The sequence below is a fragment of the Adiantum capillus-veneris genome, chromosome 3, assembly GCF_014529385.1.
Source record: "Adiantum capillus-veneris isolate H3 chromosome 3, ASM1452938v2, whole genome shotgun sequence".
In the NCBI taxonomy this organism is placed as follows: domain Eukaryota; kingdom Viridiplantae; phylum Streptophyta; class Polypodiopsida; order Polypodiales; family Pteridaceae; genus Adiantum; species Adiantum capillus-veneris.
This window is the reverse complement of record NC_140933.1, coordinates 88,627,194-88,650,397: the sequence shown is the minus strand read 5'-3', so window position 1 is coordinate 88,650,397 and position 23,204 is coordinate 88,627,194. Positions and strand designations below refer to the sequence as shown.

Here is a 23,204-nt window from a genome sequence, read left to right as displayed (position 1 = left end):
AGACTGGTTCAAGATTGCATGGGTACCGATCCCAGCACGTTGGACGAGAGTACAGAACTTTGCCGAGCTTGGGGCAAAGTAAAAGACCAAGAAGCCCTGATCTTCTTTGATGGAGGAGCCAAGGCCAACTTCATTTCACCTGAATTGGCGGCGCGGCTCGAGATCACTTCCGATCGGATGGGACCACTTGCGAGGTAGTTCTAGCGGCACCCGGCAGGGACGTAGCCATTACACCTCAATTAGACCAAAATGCTGCAGTCATTTTGTCTATCATTCGTGCACTTAAAAACAAGTCAAGAACAAATCAGTTTCATATTCCGGAATTCCATTTCATAAAGTCATCCAGAAGAATACTGTCAGCTCTCAAAGGGACATCAATGACTTTAGTATTCAAAAATCGAGGCATCTGTTGACAAAGGAGCGGAGTATCTCCCCTCTTGTGCAAACCCACTGCACCAGATCTCCGGCCAAGCTGAATTCCGGGTTCCATTTGGAATAGACTATGCTAAACCAAAAGCTTCAAGGTAAAGATTCTCATTCCGAGGAATATCTACTAGGTCTTCCTCCTCCATTCGCTTCACATCCAATGCGAAGTAGGTCTTGAAGTAATCCAAGAACAGTCAGTTCACTTTACCTTCTTTCTTTCTTTCTGTGCCAATGTCTATTCTGGAACGAGTATCTGCCCGTTTTCGTCCATTTCTGGTTGTTCATCAACATGCACATCGCCTTCAAAAGGCTTAAAGAGACTCACATGAAAAACATTGTGAATCCTCCAAGTATTCTGGCAGCTTCAGTCCAAAGGAGACATCATTTATCTTTTCGGAAAATCTGGAAAGGTCCACACTATCTCATGCTAAGCTTTCAAAGAAGCTGCTCCTTTCCCTTTTTTTCCTTTCTCGGGCGTGCCTTCCCATAATGTAAGGGTACTAAATCATTCTGTGACGTGCGCACTTCACTTGCGCCTCATGGACACGTTTTTGCCATAGTCTAGCATGAGTCTTAGCTTAGGATTGAGCCTAGCACCTTTGTGAGCCTCTAGCAAGACGTGCATGCCCATGCCGGTCACACTTGCACACCCTCTCTTGCACAAGAACAGTCATTTCATAATGCAAACATTTTACCGCGTGAACCTATTAAAAGTGACTTTTGAATTCTTTTTGTAAGTTTGTTGGAAAAGTAGATAGGGCAAATTGCTAAAGATCTATAAAAGAAACCCATTGGGCACTTAGTAGAAGTAGAAGAAGCAGGGACAAGGAGGCAGGCACCTAGTAGGTAGGTAGCACCTCAGCAGGAGCCCTAGCGTTTTCTCAAGAAGAAGACCCAGATCAGCCTGGCATTTTCAGATTTCAGCAGACAGCCCAACGTTCCCAGTTTTCAGCACCATCGTCGTCGTCGTCGACACCATCGTCGTCGTCGCCATCGTCATCGCAGATGCCTATCTTAATGATGACACCATCGTCATCGCAGATCCGTATCTCGACGATGACACCTTCACCATCGTCATTGCAGATCCCTATCTCCACGACGACACCTTCGTCATCATCATTGCAGTCCCGGACTTGATGACGACACCATCGTCGTCATCATCATAGTCACCATCGTCGTCGTCGACATAGACCAGCAGTACCCGTCGTCGACATCACCGTCTTCGACATAAACCCCGTCGTCGACTTCACCGTCATCGACACAGAACCGTCGTCGACTTCACCGTCTTCGACACAGTATCGTCGTCGTCGACAAAGACCCTTAGTACCTCGTCGTCGATCTCCCCGTCTTCGACATAGACCTCGTCGTCGATCTCCCCGTCTTCGACATAGACCTCGTCGTCGACCTCCCCGTCTTCGACATAGAACCCGCAGTAGCCGTCGTCGACATCATCCTCTTCGACATAGTTTCCTTCAGTACCTCAATACCAATCCAATACCCATCATCAGTAGCATCAATACCCACTAGCATCAGCATCTCAGCATTTAGTCATTGTAGCAGCATTGTGCAAGAATAAAGAAAGTACTTGCTTTGGCAACAGAGCAAGGGGGCCCTTGAGGGTTGGGACCCGACATGCTTGTGTCGTCTCTTTTCTCTCTCTCTCTCTCTCTCTCTCTCTCTCTCTCTCTCGTCTCTCTCTTTCTTTCAGTTCAGTTCAGTTCTTTCAAGTGAAGTAAAGTGTCCCTTGTGTTTGTGTGCGGAGTACTAGATCCGAGCAAATCGTTATTCTCTTGTGCTGCACCTGACATTGGTATCAGAGCTCTATGTGTGCTTCGGCTTTGCGAACTCAAGGGAAGAACCATCAAGAACCTAAAGAAGAACCCCAAGTACCAAGAACCTCAAGAACTCAAGAACCCCATAAGAATCAAGAACCTCAAGAACCCAAGTTGAACCAAAGAACCCAAGGAACCTCTCTCAGTTTTTTTTTCTTGAAGAATTTTGAGTCCCGACCATGGACTTACCAGATCCCATCTTTATTGCCATGTCTTTGAAGGAAGATCGACATCTGATACACGAGAACCCAGATCTTGAGTACCAATTTCTCCTAGCCTTGTATGCGGATATGGAAGGAGTTGGAGACAGGATCCCTAACCTCTTCTGCATTCGCATTCGCATGTAGCGTGCATCCATTTCCCTCGTCATTGAACCTTTGAAAAGGACTCCGGAACCACACCTCAATCCATCAACACCGGTAATGTTTTCACCGCAGTCAGTGTTCGGGGAACAACTCTTGCTACATCAGGCAGAGTCAACACTATTTGGTATAGAGCCCAGGCTGATATTTGGCAATCGTAGTAAGGCTGGACAGTGACCCTTACACGGTGTTTGCATTGCCAACAGTACCCACAATACCCACGGTATCCGCAGTACCATCAGTCCCTGGTTTTAGAGGAATGTGCATTGGTTTGTGCATCCACAGCATCAGAAGCATTCATCAGTCAGCATCATAAGTATAGATAGAAGTTGGGCAGCTGTGCCTCACTTCTAACAGGGGGGATGTCACGTGCGCACTTCACTTGCGCCACGTGGACACCTTCTGCCATAGTCTAGCATGAGTCTTAGCTTAGGACTGAGCCTGACATCTTTGTGAGCCTCTAGCAAGATGTGCATGCCCATGCCGCTCACACTTGCACACCCTCTCTTGCACAAGAACAGTCATTTCATAATGCAGGCATTTTACTGCGCGAACCACTTCTTATAAATCATTTTATTAAAAGCGACTTTTGGAATTCTTTTTGTAAGTTTGTTGGAAAAGTAGGTATGGCAAATTGCTAAAGATCTATAAAAGAAACCCATTGGGCACTTAGTAGAAGCAAAAGAAGCAGGGACTCAAGGAGGCAGGCACCCAGTAGGTAGGCAGTACCTCAGCAGGAGCCCTAGCGTTTTCTCAAGAAGAAGAAGACCCAGATCAGCCTGGCGTTTTCAGATTTCAGCAGACAGTTCAGCGTTTCCAGTTTTCAGCCTTGACGCCGTCGTTGTCGACACCATCGTCGTTGTCGCCATCGTCATCGCAGATCCCTATCTTAATGACAACAGCATCGTCATCGCAGATCCCTATCTCGATGACGACACCTTCACCATCGTCATTGCAGATCCCTATTTCGACGACAACACCTTCGTCATCGTCATCGTCATTGCAGTCCCGGACTTGACGACGACACCATCGTCGTCATCGTCACAGTCACAGTCACCATCGTCGTCGTCGTCGTCGTCGACATAGGCCAGCAGTACGCGTCGTCGACATCACCGTCTTCGACATAGACCCTGAAACCGGCCTGTTCAATCCAAAAAGGGCGGTAGACTTTACTTCAAACCTTGATTTAGCTTTCACCCATTATTAGTCGTCTATTATACCTGCGCTATAGTGACACAAGAGAGGGGAATGGGATACAGATGCTAGAATGCACCTGTATGAGAAGACCGACACCAGATTGGCCCCTAACTTAGGCGCCCCTTTCGGTATTTCTTTATTGTTTAAAAGAGGGAATATACGCTGTGGTTCTTTCCAAGCTGCCCCGCACAACCTTGGCTGAATTTTGACTGTTCTGGCTTGATTTTGGCAGCATAACTGTACTAGAACCCTTCACAGTCAGTATTCCCACGCATTGGCCGACTTTCCCGACGCATATGGGCACTTTGCAAAACCTGGCGAGAATCTGCAGCACGCTGAATTCTCTGTTTTCAGCCCTGAAAATGCGCCAGATCGCTTGTACAGCGGTCCCCTTGCGTCCTCGAACCTCCTGGGGGTATTAGGGTCCGTTTAGGGCCAAAACCCTAAACCTGCAAAAATACACAGCAGGCTGTAATTTACTGTTTCGGGCTCCGTTTCGCGTGCTGGTCGCATCCGTAGCAAGTCCTCGAGCTCCCGCACTTGTAGGGCTACTTGCCCTTTGAATCGGACGAGATTTCAAGCGTGAAACCTCTCCGAATTCACCTGTACTTGCGGGGGGATTAGCTGCTAGCTAATCCAGTACTGTGCAAGAGGCTCTTGCCTCGGCAATCGCGCATGAGCCCACACAACTGTACATTGGTCAAATGAAGAGCCCACTAGTGGGGCATAACATAATGCCATAGGGGAGAGAGAGGGCAGTGCGTAGCGTGCAGGGCATCACTCCTGGCACCGCACTGTACATAGGAGGGAAAGCAAGCACTCCATAGCTCTTAACCTGTGACAGAGACTTGCAAAATGAGCCTCCCAGCTATAAATCACGGTTTTGCCTTCTCTATAAGTAGTAAATTGGCCTCAGAGTGCCAAGTGTCACTCATTTGTGCATTTTCCTGCTTTAGACCCTCGGGTCTAAAAATATCTCACCTGCAGCCTCTGTTGACTTGGCCACAGAGTAACAAAATGATCCCCATGTCAAACTGCACGTAATGACGCGAAGACATTTTCAGGTCCCAAAATAGCAGTTCCCTAAATTTTAGGAGATGCTGCCATTGTATCTTTCTAGGTCATCCGACCCTCTTTGTACACTGCGGCCACATCCAGAACTGAAATGTAGCCTCTGTAGCAAAGGATTCCACTTTGGCTAGTCAATGACCCCACTTTGGCTAACCATAGTCTTTGTCCAACTGTAACGCTCTCTTGCCCTCAGGCCTGGACTCCCTCTGGACAGTTCCACACTAGCTATGCAATGCAGGGCAGTTAGATTTCCCGAGGGGTGTTTCCAAAAAGTGAAAGTAAATAGATAATAAGAAAGAAATCAACAAAAAGGATAAATAGTAGTCACACGCTGGTGACAGACCCTGTCACAAAGTGATGACGTGGCTACTGACAACAGAAACCCTAATTTCTGCCAAAAACCCTAAAAATCCTGCAAACCCTAATTTTGCAAAAACCTTTATTTTTGGAAACCCTAACCCTAATTGCTGGCTGAAACCCTAAGTGGCTGAAAAACCCTAAAAGCTGGCGCCAGTGCCACTTGGCAGCAGTGTACGGATTCCAAAAATCACGGAAGCTGGAAAAAAGCTGCTAGCGACGCATTCTTCCTGCTTTTTGGCTACGCAAAAAATTGGAGAGAGAGAAAGGGTTGATTTTGCTTTATTATTTTGCTCTCATTGAGAGAGAGAGAAACTGCTTTTGACTGAAAGCTTTTGGGGCTCTACTTTTGGGCATCCCTTGTAATCTTTATATTCACGGTTTAGGGCTCACTTCTCAGGGCATCTGGACGCAGAGTCTGAGAGTGAAACCGTAACCGCTCTTTGTACTTTGACATTGATTTTAATACATAAAGAAATACCGAAAGGAGCGCCAGTCTTTGGGGCCAATATCTCTAGGCACGGAACTCCGTCGAGCCAGTGCAAATCTTTTGTGATCTGTGACTTGTTTTGAAGTGATTATTTGTTGCTGTTGTGATTGATTCTTGACTTGAGTGTCCAAGGCTGTTACAGTGGTATCAGAGCACGGCCGATTTCTCTTCTACGGGAAATCCGATCCCCAATTTTTTTTCGCGGCACCTATGGCTTCACGCAAGGATCAGTCGACTCCCTCTATATCTGGAGATGCGGGCAAGGATCACAACGAAGATTCCGGTAGAGAGTATGGCCCGCCTCCGTCTACTCAGGCGGAGCAAAGAGAGATGAAGCGTCGTCAATTGATTGGCGATGCAACAAAGATGATGCTTGCGAAGGATCCGAAATTGGCAAAATATATGAGCGAGACTTCTTTTCAGGAAGTGCATGCGCAATGGTGGCAGAAAACCACTACACCACTCCTGAAACCCGCTCTCAAGAAACGTTCTGATCACAAACAGTATTCAAAGAAGGAACTACAAGAGGTGGTTGATGCACGGATTACTCAGCTTTTTGACGCGCAAAAAAAAAAAAAGCCAAAAAGCACGGCAAAAAGCAGAAGAAAGGCACTGACTTCCCGGGATATTTGGGTCGTCAATCGACATTTGACAAGGCAAAGAAACAGAAGAAGCGTGTTCGATTTGAAGGAGTACCCAGTTCTTCTTCTTCTTCTGACAGTTCTTCTAGCTCTTCAGATTCGAGCGAAGAAGACAGAAAAGGTAAAAAGCAAAGCAAGAAACAAAGCTTCGGAAAGGGCAAGAAAAAGGCAAAGAAGGCTAAATCTCGCCCAGAGACTAACAGTTCTACTGAGGACTCGTCTACAGACAGCTCAAATTCCGACAACGGAAACTTTTATGCGAACAAGAAGAATTTTTACAAAGCCAACCAGTATGACTTTCTCGAAGATAAAAGCAAGAAAGTCCGAGAGTTTAAGGAAGGTGGCCACTCGATCAAGTTTGATACTTTTTCAGGATACTCAGATGCTTCGGTTTTTGGTGATGCCTTTTGGCTTAACCAATGCTCCTGCGACATTTAACCGGATGATGGACATGATTTTTCAAGAGTATAGGCTATTTGTTGGTACTTTCTTTGATGATATCATTGTTTTCTCCAAGAATGAGGCAGAACACAGAGATCATCTGCTTCAGAGATACACTTTTTGGGACACTGTCTCAGCAGCAGGAGTGCAAATGGATCCGACCAAGAGAGACACTATCCGTGATTGGCCCGATTCGAAGAAAGTCCATGAAGTTGGAAGCTTCTTGGGACTGTGTTCGTACTACAGACGGTTCATTCGAAAGTTTGCAAAGGTTGCTTCCCCTTTGCATATCTTGATACAGAAAGGAGTCCTTTTTCTCGTGGGGATCCACAGAGGTGACTGCTTTTGAGACATTGAAAGAGAAATTGACTACAGGACCAGATTTGACTTTGCCGGACTTGCAGAAGTCATTTGAAGTATTTTGTGATGCTTGTGGTCGTAGTCTGGGTGCGGTCTTAATGCAAGAAGGCCATGTCATTGCTTATGAGAGCCGATTGTTCTCTAGGCCGGAGATGAAAGCACAGATTTATGAGAAAGAGATTTTGGCGGTTATCTATGCTCTTACTCAGTGGCGGCACTACCTACTCGGAGCAGATTTGACTCTCTTTACAGACCATCAGAGTTTGCGCTACTTCTTGTCATAGAAGCAGCTTTCGGAAAAGCAGATGTGGTGGGCGAACATCTTGTCACAGTTTCACTTCCAGATTGTCCACGTGCAGGGACAGAAGAATGTGGTGGCAGATGCTTTGTCTCGGAAGCCGTTGGTTCTGGCTATTTCCACGATACATCATAGGAGCTTCGAGGATATGGTCGATCAGTATACCACAGATACAGATTTTGCAGATATTTTCACACCGATACGGGATGAGGAGACAGTAGCAGGATACTCCATTCGGGAAGGCTACTTGATGAGAAAGACTATGTTGTGCGTTACAAAGCCGTTGAGGGAAAAGGTTATGACCGAATGCCATCTACTTTTTACGGGTCACCGCGTAGAGAGATACTTCTTTTGGCCGAGACTCAAAAAGGATGTGGAACAGTTTGTGTGCGGTTGCTTAGTATGCCAGAAGGTCAAGTTTGACAAGCATAAGGCACAGGGATTGTTACAGCCTTTACCCATACCCACCCACCCCTGGGAACATATTGCAATGGATTTCATTTTTGATCTCCCAAGAATACAGAATGGTCACGATGATTTTCCGATAACATGGCATGTCTGAGACGATTGTCTCTGACAGAGACCCCAGATTTATGAGTTTGTTTTGGAAGGCAATGTGGGAGAACATTGGCACGTAGTTGCAGTTCTCGTCATCGTTCCACTTGCAGACTGACGAGCAATTCGAGATTGCCAATAAGTGGTTTTAGATTTATTGAAGTCTTGTATCTCGGATCAGAAGACTCAATGGGAAAAGAACTTACCTTTGGTGGAATTTGCCTACAATAACACGATACACTTTTCGATGGGGAAGACGCCATTTGAGATTGTTGAAAGTGGTGCGAAGGTTCCATCCTTCCTAAGATTAGATTTTTAATCGGGTATACGTGAGACTTGGATACGGCTTTTGCCAAGGTTCGCGAGACTTTGCAGAAGTCTCAAGAACGACAGAAAAATGCAGCGGATCGCCATCGTCGTGACTTGAAATTGAAGGAGGATGATTGGGTGCTCTTTACGTTTTGAGAAGGCACGCCTAAGAAAGAAAAAGGGAAAGGAGAGGCTTTTTCCAAAGCTTAGTATGCGATACTACGGACCTTTCCAGATCACTGAAAAGATAAACGATGTCTCCTTCCGATTGAAACTGCCAGATACTTGGAGGATTCACAATGCATTCCATGTGGTCTCTTGAAACCTTTTAAGGGTTTTGTGCCTGATGATGGGGAGCCTGATGAGCAACCCAAAGTGGAAGAAAACGAGGAGATCCTTGTTCCTGAACAGATTTTGGCACATAAGGATACGAAGAATAAAGGTGAAGTCCGAAGGCGGTTCTTGGTTAAGTTCAAGAACTATCCTGCATTTGATGCGAAGTGAATGGAGGAGGAGGACGTAGCAGATACTCCTCGGATTGTGAAACTTTACCTCGATGTTTTGGTTTAGCATAGTCTACTTCAAACGGAACCCAGAAATTCAGCTTGGCCGGAGATCTGGTGTAGTGGGATGCACAAGAGGGGAGTTACTCCGCTCCTTTGTCAACAGATGCATTGATTTTGATACTAAAGTCACTGATGTCTCTTTGAGCTTCAGGGATAGTGAGAGCTGACAATATTCTGGTGGATTACTTTATGAAATGGAATTCTTGATAATAATACTGATTTGTTCTTGACTTCTTTTGAGTGCAGGAACTGATAGACGAAATGATTGCAGCATTTTGGTCTGATTGATCTCGAATAGACATGGTTGCAATAGGGGTTAGTCAATCGGACATCGATGAGGTCCCGATTGGACCTAGATGCGATTGCTAGCTACATTGCCGATAAATCATGGTCTAAGATCCGAATGAATGTTGAATGTCATGTGATGTCCTGTGATGTCTAGTGATGTCGTGTGATGTGACTGTCGATTTGGTACATGTGCTAGATGTGCGTTCCTAGTACGTAGGTACTAACAATCAGTGTCTGCTAAGACGGAGTATGGCTTTTGTCGGTTTTGCAGGCGTAATCGCGGTTGATTACAATGCTTTCAAGAGGGGGGTATGTCACAAAGTGATGACGTGGCTACCGACAGCAAAAACCCTAATTTTTGCCAAAAACCCTAAAAATCCAGCAAATCCTAATTTCTGCCAAAAACCCTAATTTTGCAAAAACCCTAATTTCTGGAAACCCTAACCCTAACTGCTGGCTAAAATCCTAAGTGGCTGAAAAACCCTAAAAGCTGGCGCCAGTGCCACGTGGCAGCAGTGTATGGATTTCGGAAATCACGGAAGCTGTAAAAACTCCTAGCAACGCATTCTGCCTGCTTTTTGGCTACGCAAGAAATTGGAGAGAGAGAAAGGGTTGATTTTGCTTTATTATTTTGCTCTCATTGAGAGAGAGAGAGAAACTGCTTTTGATTGAAAGCTTTTGGGGCTCTGCTTTTGGGCATCCCTTGTAATCTTTATATTCATGGTTTAGGGCTCACTTCTCAGGGCATCTGGACGCAGAGTCTGAGATGAAACCCTAACCACTCTTTGTACTTTGACTTTGGTGATGCCTTTTGGCTTAACCAATGCTCCTGTGACATTTAACCGGATGATGGACATGATTTTTTGAGAGTATAGACTATTTGTTGGCACCTTCTTTGACGACATCATTGTTTTCTTCAAGGATGATGTAGAAGATAAAGTATATCTGCTTCAAGTCTTTCAGGCATTACGAGATCACAGGTTAGTGATTAATGCGAAGAGAAGTGATTTTTTCCTACCAGAGATACACTTTTTGGGACACATTGTGTCAGCAGCAGGAGTGCAAATGGATCTGTCCAAGATAGAGACTATCCGTGATTGGCCCGATTGGAAGAATGTTCATGAAGTTAGAAGCTTCTTGGGACTGTGTTCGTACTACAGGCGGTCCATTCGAAAGCTTGCAAAGGTTGCTTCCCCTTTGCATATCTTGACACAGAGTCCCTTTCTAGTGGGGACCCACAGAGGTGACTGCCTTTCAGACTTTGAAAGAGAAATTGACTACGGGACTAATTTTGACTTTGCCGGACTTGCAGAAGTCATTTGAAGTATATTGTGATGCTTGTGGTCATAGTCTGGGTGCGGTCTTAATGCAAAGAAGGCCATGTCATTGCTTATGAGAGCCGATTGTTCTCAAGGCCGGAATTGACAACACAGATTTATGAGAAAGAGCTTTTGGCGGTTATCCATGCTCTTACTTAGTGGCAGCACTACCTACTCGGAGCGGATTTTACTGTCTTTACAGACCATCAGAGTTTACGCTACTTCTTGTCACAGAAGTAGCTATCGGAAAAGCAGATGCGGTGGGCGAACATCTTCTCATAGTTTCACTTCCAGATTGTCCATGTTTAGGGACAAAAGAATTTGGTGGCAGATGCTTTGTCTCGAAAGCCGTTGGTTCTGGCTATTTCCACGATACATCATAGGAGCTTCGAGGATATGGTCGATTAGTATGACACGGATATCGATTTTGCAGACGTTTTCACACGGATACGGGATGGGGAGATAGTAGCGGGATATTCCATTCAGGATGGCTACTTGATGAGGAAAACCATATTGTGCATTACATAGCCGTTGAGGGAAAAGGTTTTGACCGAATGCCACTGTCCACCTTTTACGGGTCACCGCGGCATTGCTACCACCATGAAAGGGGTAGAGAGAGACTTCTTTTGGCCGAGACTCAAGAAGGATGTGGACGAGTTTGTGCGCAGTTGCTTGGTATGCCAAGAGGTCAAGTTTGACAGGCATAAAGCACAGGGATTGTTACAGCCTTTGCCCATACTGACCCGCCCATGGGAAAGTATTGCAATGGATTTCATTTTAGATCTCCCGAGAACACAGAGTGGTCACGATGGTATCTGGACTGTTATTGACAAATTTAGCAAATAGGCTCATTTCATTCCAGTGAAGAAAAGAGTCAAGCCGGATCACTTAGCGAGACTGTTTGTGGCCCAGGTTTTCAGATTACATGGCATGCCTGAGTAGATTGTCTTTGACAGGGACCCCAGATATACGAGTTTGTTTTGGAAGGCAATTTGGGAGAACATTGGCACGCGGTTGCAGTTCTCGTCATCTTTCCACCCCCAGACTGACGGACAATTTGAGATTGCCAATTCAATGGTTTTAGATTTATTGAACTCTTATATCTCGGATCAGAAGACTCAATGGGAAAAGTGTCTACCTTTGGTGGAATTTGCCTACAACAACACGATACACTCTTCGACGGGGAAGGCGCCATTTGAGATTGTTGAAGGTGCTGCGAAGGTTCCACCCCTCCTAAGCACGAAAGATAAGATTTTTGAAGTTGATGGGTACATGCGTGACTTAGACACGGCTTTTGCCAAGGTCCGTGAGGCTCTGCAGAAATCTCAAGAACGACAGAAAAAGGCAGCAGATTGCCATCGTCGCGATTTGAAACGGAAGGAGGATGATTGGGTGCTCTTACGTTTTGAGAAGGCACGCTTGAGAAAGAAGAAGGGAAAGGAGAGGCTTTTTCCAAAGCTTAGTATGAGATACTACGGACCTTTCCAGATCTTCGAAAAGATCAATGATGTCTCCTTCCGATTGAAACTGCCTGACATTTGGAGGATTCACAATGCATTTCATGTGAGTCTCTTGAAACCTTTTAAAGGTGATGTGCCTGAAGATGGGGAGCCCGATGAGCAACCCGAAGTGGAAGAAAACGAGGAGATCCTTCTTCCTGAATAGATTTTGGCACATAAGGACACAAAGAATAAGGGTAAAGTGAAACCGGCCTGTTCAATCCGAAAAGGGCGGTAGACTTTACTTTAAACCTTGATTTAGCTTTCACCCATTATTAGTCGTCTATTTTACCTGTACTTTCAAGACACAACAAAGGGGAGAGGGATACAGGCTGCTAGATTGCACCTGTATGAGTAGACGGACACCAGATTGGCCCCTAACTTAGGCGCCCCTTTCGGTATTTCTTTATTGTTCAAAAGAGGGAATAAACGCTGTGGTTCCCTACAAGCTGCCCCGCACAAACTCGGCTGAATTTCCACTGTTCCAGCCTGATTTCGGCAGCATAACTGTACTAGAACCCTTCACGGTCAGTATTCCCACGCATTGACCGACTTTCCCGACGCATACGGGCACTTTGCAAAACCTGGCGAGAATCTGCAGCACGCTGAATTCTCTGTTTTCAGCCCTGAAAATGCTCCAGATCGCCTGTACAGCGGTCCCCTTGCGTCCCCGAACCTCCTGGGGGTATTAGGGTCCGTTTAGGGCCAAAACCCTAAACCTGCAAAAATACACAGCAGGCTGTAATTCACTGTTTCGGGCTCCGTTCTGCGTGCCGGTCGCATCCCTAGCAAGTCCTCGAGCTCCCGCACCTGTAGGGCTACTTGCCCTTTGAATCGGACGAGATTTCTGGCGTGAAACCTCTCCGAATTCACCTGTACCTGCGGGGGGATTAGCCGCTAGCTAATCCAGTACCTGTGCAAGAGGCTCTTGCCTCGGCAATCGCGCATGAACCCACACAACTGTACATTGGTCAAATGAAGAGCCCACTAGAGGGGCATAACATACTGCCAAAGGGGAGAGAGAGGGCAGTGCGTAGCGTGCAGGGCATCACTCCTGGCACCGCACTGTGCATAAGAGGGAAAGCAAGCACTCCATAGCTCTTAACGTGCAGCCTCTGTTGACTTGGCCACAGAGTAACAAAATGATCCTCATGTCAAACTGCACGTAATGACGCGAAGACATTTTCAGGTCCCAAAATAGCAGTTCCCTAAATTTTAGGAGATGCTGCCATTATATCTTTCTAGGTCATCCGACCCTCTTTGTACACTGCGGCCACATCCAGAACTGAAATGTAGCCTCTGTAGCAAAGGATTCCACTTTGGCTAGTCAATGACCCCACTTGGCTAACCATAGTCCTTGTCCAACCTTAGTGCTCTCTTGCCCTCAGGCCTGGACTCCCTCTGGACAGTTCCACACTAGCTATGCAATGCAGGGCAGTTAGATTTCCCGAGGGGTGTTTCCAAAAAGTGAAAGTAAATAGATAATAAGAAAGAAATCAACAAAAAGGATAGATAGTAGTCACACGCTGGTGACATACCCCCCTCTTGAAATCTCAAACGTCCTCGTTTGCATCTATGTCGTCCATGCTTACTGTCAACACTGATGTATTCAACACCTGTCGACACATATACGACACATACATGCTCATTGTCAACCCTGGTGTATTCAACACCTCGTCGACTCATGTATTGCCTGCGTGTGAACCCTGTCCCAATGACATAGTGGTAGCTTCGCACTCTGCCATTGCTTTGAGTCACGAACTTTCCAATGACAAAATGGTAGCTGCACATTTTGCCACTGTCTTATAGTACACGTTGGATCCCGTAACACTTTCGAGCATACCCAAACCGACAGTTTAAGAATGCAGTTACACATGTACTCTTTAATAGAAGCAATCACTGTATCCTTGACAGACTGACAAGAAATACTCACTTCTATAGCACTAACCAAACTTTTGGACATTCCATAAGAGCAATTGCCAAACTGACAATCTGTACAGCTCTAACATTCATGTAACAGGTATTTGATTTGAGCTCACTTTAAATACCATGTACATCATTTGTTTCAAAAGCCATTGTCACACTGACAATCCATTTAGCTTTGAAACTCAAGGGGTCAAGGTAGGTTGCAAATCGAAGGCTTCCAGGTAAAGTGATAACACAGTTGGTGACTCTGCAAGTTTACCTTCTTCCATCCACTTAGCATCCATTGGTGGATAGTTTCTGAACTTTACCAAGTAACGCCTAGCAACCTTGCCTTTCACTTTCCTTTCTTTGTGTGCCAAAATCTGTTCAGGGACCAAGATCTCGTCAAGTTCCTCGACTTCCGGCTGATCTTCAGCTGGCATATCTTCTGGCACATCACCCACATAGGGTCTGAGAAGACTCACATGAAACGCATTGTGAATCTTCCAACTGTCAGGCAATTTCAGCCTATATGCAACATCACTGATTATGTCGCATACTTGAAAAGGCCCATAGTAACGCATGCTGAGCTTTGGAAAGAGTCTTTCCTTGCCCTTCATCTTCTTTAACCTTGCCTTTTCAAATCGTAGAAGCACCCAATCACCAAGTGAATATACCACTTCACGACGGTGACGATCAGCTGCTTTCTTTTGCTTTGCCTGAGTCCTTTCTAAGGCCACTTTGACCTTCTTGTACATTTCATCCATGTCTTGAACATACTTATCTGCTTCAAATATCTTGTCCTTTGTATGCAGTATGGGAGGAACTTTCTTGCCACCTTCAACTATCTCAAAGGGTGCCTTGCCAGTTGATGAATGCACTGTATTATTGTATGCATACTCCACCAATGGCAAATACTGCTCCCACTTTCCTTTATGCTCTGACACATAGCACTTCAGCAGATCTAGGACAGTAGAATTTGCCTCTTCTGACTGCCCATCTGTTTGAGGATGAAATGACGAAGAGAATTTGAGCGTGGTACCCATATTCTCAAACAAGCCTCTCCAGAACAAACTTGTCATGCGTGGATCACGGTCGCTAACAATCGACTGTGGCATGCCATGATACTTGAAAATATTGCTCATAAACAAGCGTGCCATCTGATCTGGCTTTATCTTCTTCCTGACAGGAATAAAATGAGCCTGTTTGCTGAATCTGCAAATAATGGTCCAAATACCATCGTTTCCTGTCTGCGTTCTCGGAAGATCAAAGATAAAATCCATAGCAATACTTTCCCATGGTTTATCTGGAATAGGTAGTGGTTGCAATAACCCTGGTGCCTTTTGCCTGTCAAACTTGACCTTTTGGCATATTAGGCATTCTCGCACAAAGGCATCCACATCCCTTCTCAATGTAGGCCAATAGAAGAATGTCTCAACCGCTTTAACTGTAGCATCGATACCACGATGCCCTGCATACGGTGGGACATGACTCTCTTCCATAACTTTGCGTCGCAATGGCTTTGTGACACACAATCTGCCATGCATCATCATGAACCCGTCTTTAAGAAGATAGTGTTCATGACGTTGTCCATCCATTAGTTGCTCGAAGACCCTTGCAAAATCTTCATCATTTGCATACTGTTCTCTCATATCATCAAGTTCATGATGATAAGGAATTGACACAGCTGAAATTTGTGGCTTCCTAGACAAGGCATCAGCCACAACGTTCTTCTTGCCTTCCACATGCACAATCTGAAAATGGAACATGGACAAGATATTTGCCCATCGCATATGCTTCTCAGATAACTTTGTCTGTGTCAAGAAGTATCGCAAGGTCTGATGGTCCGTTTGGACAACAAAGTCTGCACCTAGCAGGTAGTGTTTCCAACTTAAGAGCGCATGAATCACAGCCAGTAACTCTTTCTCATAGACCTGCATGGTCATCTCTGGCCCTTGCAAAATTCTGCTCTCATAGGCTACTACCCTGCCATCTTGCATTAGCACAGCACCAATGCTACTACCGCAGGCATCACACTGGACAACAAATGACTTCCTAAGATCTGGCAACACAATGACTGGATCTGAAGTCATCTTTTCCTTTAAGAGATTAAAAGCTGAAATCTCTTTCTGTGTCCATCTAAAGGTGACTGCCTTCTTTTGAAGAGCATGTAAAGGTGAAGCAATCTCAGCGAAATTTCGGATAAACCTTCTGTAATAGGAGCATAGTCCCAAAAAGCTTCGGACATCATGCACCGTCTTCAAATTTGGCCATGACTTGATCGCTTCGACTTTTGCAGGATCCATTCTGACACCGTCCTTTGAGACAATGTGTCCTAGAAAGTGGATCTCTTGCAGAAAAAATTCACTTTTCTTTGCATTGATGAGCAACCTATGACTGCGTAACTCTTTGAACACAATGGCCAAGTGATGCCTATGCTCCTCTTCATTCTTTGAGTAGACTATCATGTCATCAAAGAATGTACCAACAAACTGCTGGTGCGGACGGAAAATTCTGTCCATCATCCTATTGAACGTAGCAGGAGCATTTGTGAGACCAAAGGGCATCACTAAAAATTCGTAAAGGCCAAACGTTGTTCTAAAAGCAGTCTTGTGCACATCCTCTGATCTAATGCGGATCTGATGGTACCCACTCTTTAGATCTATCCTGCTAAACATAGCTGCTCCTTCTAATTTGTCCATAATATCATCAATTCTAGGTATAGGGAACCTATTCTTGATGGTATTCTTGTTCAGTGCACGGTAGTCGATGCACATACGCCATGAGCCATCTTTTTTCTGCACCAACAATACTGGAGAACAGAATGGAGATGAACTGGGCTGAATCAGCCCTTTTTCTAACAGCTCCTGTACTTGGCCCATTATCTCTTTCTGCTGAGCCGCACTAACCCTGTACGGAGGCTTATTTGGTGGGCTACAGCCTGGCACCAAATCTATCGCATGGTCCTCGGGTCTCTCTGGCGGTAATTGAGACGGTAATGAATCGGAAAAACAGTCACTATACTGTTGTAAAAACATTGACCTTTCTTTATCTAGCACAGATAAATTTGATTCATCACAATCTGACACTTCACGTGCAAAAACCAAGTACGCAGAAAGATGCTTTTTCATTACAGAAGTAATAGCAGAAGCTGATACAGTAGGAATAGACTCCCCTTTAAGCTTTACATCCAGAATATGAGTCTTTCCCCTGCTCTGTACAGTGATCTTTTTGTTGTAGGCATCCAGGATTCCCTGTACACGAAACAACCAAGGAATACCTAACAACACATCACATCCGTCCAATGGCATGATGTAAAATTCTTCAGCATCTACATAGGACTGGATATGTAGACGCAACTTTCCAATGATGGGTGTCACAGCCTCTGTATGGCCAGGACATGCCAAACCTGCCTCTGCTGTATACCCCATCTCTTCAGGTCTGATTCCCAACTTTGAAGCCAATTCTGGGGAAATAAAGTTGGCTTTGGCACCTGGATCAAAGAAGATAAGCACTGTTTGATCCCTAACCTTTCCCCATGCTCTGCAAAGCTCACTTGCATCTGAATTTGGCTTGTCGCCCACCATATCTGGCACTAGACCAGCCATGGGCTTCTTTCCCTTCCTGTCCTCCTTGTCTTCAGAATCAGCTGGCCTTTTCTTTGTAGGACAGTTGTAAGCAATGTGGCCAGGCTGCTCACATATAAAGCATTTGTTCTCTGTCCTCAGGACCTTCTTTTGCTCTTCTGACTTGCGAGGAAAACGTCTTTTCCATTTCTTTGCTGGTCCTTTTTCTGATTCAGCCGTAGCTTTGTCTTTCCCTGCGTTGGCTGACTCCTGAGTCCCTTTAGGAGCCTCATTGGGAACGTGCTTCTTGGCTGAATTTTTCTTGCCTGATCCTGCCTTGACGCCAGTGTTAAATTCACAATCTTCTCCCTTGAGCAAACCATTGCCAGTGTTTGCTACCTCGATGAGCTGCGTCAAAGTAGTGACTTTGGTCTTTGTGCAGTATTTTCTCAATCCTTTGGGTAGGCCACAACAGTATTTTTCAATCTGTTCTGTCAATGGCACAAACCTATAGGAAGTTACTGGAAGTAGAGCTTTCCAAAACTTCCGATTGTAATCATCCAGATTTCTGCAAGTGGCAGCATTAAGCTGGTGCCATTCTGTCATGACATCTGCTTCGAAATCATCAGATAACCATGCTGCTGCAAAAATCTGCTTGAAGTAAATCCATGTGGACGGAGCTTGCCCTTGAAGCAATAAAGTTGTCCACCATTGTCCCGCATTCCCTGTCAAGAAAGTGGCTGCCTTGCGGACCTTTGAAGCCTCTGTAAAGTTTCCCCCTGCATAGGCCTTGTCAAACTGCTGGAGGAATGAAAGAGCCTTCTTCCTGTCATCAAACCCTGTAAAGGTCGTGAATGACACACCTTTGCCACCTTCTTTGTACGGAGTTGGCCTCTCCAGCGGCGTTAAATTGTCATATGGAAGTGACTGAAACATGGGAACACTATTAGGGTTCATCTGTGTTCCTTGGCCGCTATTAACTTGACCTGGAAATGCCATATTTGGCTGCTGATTTGTAATTCCAGCCATACCAAAATTTGCTTGTGGCATCCCAAATTGTCCCTGAGTGCTTTGAAACCCTGGTTGCATACCCATGACACTGTACATGGGGTTAGGCATCATCGTTTGAGCACCCGCAAACACTGTTCCTGGCGTATAAAACTGATTTCCAGGTGCATGACCAGCCATGCTTTGGAATACGGATCCACCTCCAAAATAGCCAGGGTGTACTGAAGGTGGTGGGAAGACCTGTTGCATAGCCTGTAAGTTGCTTCCCTGCCCATTAGAACCAGCTATAGGCTGCTGAAAGGTGGCGGGCTGAATTGGTACAGCTTGAAAAACTGGCATCTCAGCCACCTGTTCTTGCACCTTAGGCATACGTTGTGGAGACTGCATGTTCTCCGTCAAGTGTACAGGTGTTTCCATTGACTGTGCGGTATGAATCACCTGTGTTCGAGCCTTAACAGGCTTTTGAATATGATCCAGTGACCCAACTTGCTGAGACGGAACAGGAGGTTGCAGAAAGGCTAGAAACCTCGGATTCTGCATTACTTGTGTGAACATAGCCACAGCAGTAGCCAACTGGGTCCTGAATATATCATCATCAGTCTGTGGTGGTCTTGAGGACTCACCCACTTCATGTGTCTGTTGACCCTGTGAAGAGGAAACCTCTTCAGTCACATCATCTGGTCTGTCAGCCATAATTGCAATTCCCTGTGTCTGGTCTATGATCCCTTGTGTCTTCAAGCCCAAATATGACCAAGGCTCACTTCTATAGGAAAAAGTGATTTAATCCCGTCGATGGAACCATGAAACCGGCCTGTTCAATCCGAAAAGGGCGGTAGACTTTACTTTAAACCTTGATTTAGCTTTCACCCATTATTAGTCGTCTATTTTACCTGTACTTTCAAGACACAACAAAGGGGAGAGGGATACAGGCTGCTAGATTGCACCTGTATGAGTAGACGGACACCAGATTGGCCCCTAACTTAGGCGCCCCTTTCGGTATTTCTTTATTGTTCAAAAGAGGGAATAAACGCTGTGGTTCCCTACAAGCTGCCCCGCACAAACTCGGCTGAATTTCCACTGTTCCAGCCTGATTTCGGCAGCATAACTGTACTAGAACCCTTCACGGTCAGTATTCCCACGCATTGACCGACTTTCCCGACGCATACGGGCACTTTGCAAAACCTGGCGAGAATCTGCAGCACGCTGAATTCTCTGTTTTCAGCCCTGAAAATGCTCCAGATCGCCTGTACAGCGGTCCCCTTGCGTCCCCGAACCTCCTGGGGGTATTAGGGTCCGTTTAGGGCCAAAACCCTAAACCTGCAAAAATACACAGCAGGCTGTAATTCACTGTTTCGGGCTCCGTTCTGCGTGCCGGTCGCATCCCTAGCAAGTCCTCGAGCTCCCGCACCTGTAGGGCTACTTGCCCTTTGAATCGGACGAGATTTCTGGCGTGAAACCTCTCCGAATTCACCTGTACCTGCGGGGGGATTAGCCGCTAGCTAATCCAGTACCTGTGCAAGAGGCTCTTGCCTCGGCAATCGCGCATGAACCCACACAACTGTACATTGGTCAAATGAAGAGCCCACTAGAGGGGCATAACATACTGCCAAAGGGGAGAGAGAGGGCAGTGCGTAGCGTGCAGGGCATCACTCCTGGCACCGCACTGTGCATAAGAGGGAAAGCAAGCACTCCATAGCTCTTAACGTGCAGCCTCTGTTGACTTGGCCACAGAGTAACAAAATGATCCTCATGTCAAACTGCACGTAATGACGCGAAGACATTTTCAGGTCCCAAAATAGCAGTTCCCTAAATTTTAGGAGATGCTGCCATTATATCTTTCTAGGTCATCCGACCCTCTTTGTACACTGCGGCCACATCCAGAACTGAAATGTAGCCTCTGTAGCAAAGGATTCCACTTTGGCTAGTCAATGACCCCACTTGGCTAACCATAGTCCTTGTCCAACCTTAGTGCTCTCTTGCCCTCAGGCCTGGACTCCCTCTGGACAGTTCCACACTAGCTATGCAATGCAGGGCAGTTAGATTTCCCGAGGGGTGTTTCCAAAAAGTGAAAGTAAATAGATAATAAGAAAGAAATCAACAAAAAGGATAGATAGTAGTCACACGCTGGTGACATAAAGTATGAAGGCGGTTCTTGGTTAAATTCAAGAACTATCTTGCATTAGATGCGAAGTGGATGGAGGAGGACCTAGCAGATACTCCTCAGATTGTGAACCTTTACCTTGAAGCTTTTGGTTTAGCATAGTCTATTCCAAATGGAACCCAGAATTCAGCTTGGCCGCAGATCTGGTGCAGTGGGAATGTCTTCCTGTTGTGTATGCGTCCGCTTGTGCTTGTGTGGCTGCATGTGCGAGGGGTGTGTGTGTGGTCGCATGATTGGTTGTTTGTGCTTTTGACACCGGTGGTTGGGCGAATGGTGGGGGACATAGGGCAGTTTGGGGTGGGAGGTTTCAGCCTTGTATTCAGCTTGTTTTGTGCAGGTTGGAAAGTGTCATAGCCACGTTGATTGTTGCCGGGATGGCTACGGGTTGTCTCTCCCATTGAGCTTTGTGCAGAGTCTTTTTGGAGTGGTGATGTTCCTTCTGATGGGATGCGCTGTTAGCTACGGCCTTTGAGGCACGGAGCTGGCTTTTGAAGGAGTTTTCGGCCTTCTCAATAGAGTCTCAAAGGCTTGTTTTTGCTTCAGCTCTCTACTGCCTTCTTCCCTTACTCCCCTGTTCCCAGCTTTTGAGTCGTGCCACCCATCTTCTGGAACTCTGTATCATTGGTAGTTTTGCCTTTAAGGTTTCTCGTTGTAGAATAGTTGAGGAGTTTTTTCACTATCAGATCCGTTATATTCTGTGCGCCTACAGGCTCATGAGATGCCTTAGGACCTGTAGTTTGAGTACGTATTACGAAAGGGTGGAAGTCAAAGTGGTAGAATGACATTTTGAAGGATTATCATTGTCTATGAGAAGACAGTTTGTGTGGATTTTTGTAAATAGGTCACATGTGTGGTCCTGTTTATATGGAGGATAGACAAACAGTAACTGAGAGGCTAAAAGCTTAACATAAGTGGGGTGGTGGGAGGTGTGTTTTATGTTCTGGCTTGAATTTGATCGCTTTGTCTTTGCTAGGGTGGAAGTAATTATGAGTATTATCAAACTGAAAGTCATTTTTATATTTAGTTTTGTTGAGAATGATAATAACTGCAAGACGGGTGTTGCACAAATTTCTCTTATCCTCATTTGCATTGTCCATTCATAGTATCGGCAAATGAGGCGCCGAGAACAAGATCGTCTTGCTCGTATGGACGCAGACTATCAAAGGCGGAAAGAGGAAACAGAGTTTGTAGCTCGAAGAGAGTCGAGGTTGAAAGCTGCAGAGGAGCGAACTGCAAAGAAAAGGGCCAGGCGTCAGAAGAAAAAGCAGAAGCGTACGGAGAAAAAGAGTAAGGTGCAGTCTTCCTCTTGTCAGGAGGCGGGACAAGCAGCAGGATTGGGTGCTGAAGGGTCTGAAGATTCTGAATCAGAAGATGAACATGCTCAAGAAGCAGATGATGCTAGACTTTCCACCTAAAGAGCTACGACGTTCTTTTATGTTCTCGTTACAGTCTGAACTTTGAGCTACAGATAGTAACCTAGTTTGTTTGTAGAATGGCCATCTCTCTATCTCTGGCTCTGGTGTAAACTTTTTGCTTCCCCTAAGCACATGTTAATAGCTTGATTATCTGGCTGTTTTCATCATGGGAGATGCAGGGGAGACTCTTGGATTTTGATAGTTTGGAACTAAAATATGTTCACTGTGTTTCTTGCAGGATCGGATTAGTTGAGGTAGACTGATCTATTAGGTAGTGTTTCGTCGAATCACTTTCTTTGTGAGCACAAAGAAAGTCTAGGATCTGATACCAGTGAACCGTGTCAGCACCACATGCCAATGGGAATCAATGAAACAACCTTGAAATAATAGTAATGGAATAGACAAAATTTACACTTCAGCACTTAGCTGACACTAAAGAGGCACAGTTCCCCTTCTGAGAGTGTTGGACCCCAAGTCGGATCTTGCTTGTGGAGAGTCGACAGTCAGGTTTAATACCTGGAGTGGTTAACACAAGTATTTGTGTGCGTGCACACACACACACACACACACACACACACACACACACACACACACACACACACACACACACACACATATATAATATATGTGTGTGTGTGTGTGTGTATTCCCTCCCCAACATTCAATCTTCCAATTTGGCACAGTAAGCAAGAACTGAATTGGCCTTATATATTTTGTTTGTGCAAATTCTCTTGGTATGTTAACCCATTCCTGCAATATAGGCTTACATGCCAAGGCTAGGATATGTTCTTTGTCTTGACAATGCATTGAAAACATCTCTGTCCAATGGTTGGCTCATGAATGAAAATATCTCAATTTGGATTAGCCCTAGGACATACAGAAATACAAATTACATGTGTTTGCATGGAAGATAGGGTTGCCTCTTTACTACACAATCTGAGAAGTCGAGGCATGTGCGTGTTGGTCTTGTGCAAATTTGCACCTCACACATCCCCACACAACCATCTTCTCCATGCGTCTCTACTTCGACAATCTCATGAGCACCCTCAGCGCAGCAAATCTCCTTGGTCATCCTTGCCTTTAGAGCCAAAGCCAATCCAACCTTTTGGTGCTACTTCTACAGAGACGGACGTACGAT

At 45.6% G+C, this 23,204-nt stretch overlaps 1 protein-coding gene across 1 annotated transcript in view; it reads left to right on the top strand.

Moving 5' to 3' along the window:
- Positions 1-22,303, top strand: part of LOC147461269 (uncharacterized) — a 54,846-nt gene extending 32,543 nt beyond the window's left edge. The window contains exon 2 of the mRNA XM_086508858.1: positions 21,755-22,303. Within this exon, the coding sequence (XP_086364984.1) occupies positions 21,755-22,066 (312 nt within the window). The 3' untranslated portion in view covers positions 22,067-22,303. The remainder of the gene's footprint in view (positions 1-21,754) is intronic.
- The last annotated feature ends 901 nt before the right edge of the window (positions 22,304-23,204 follow it).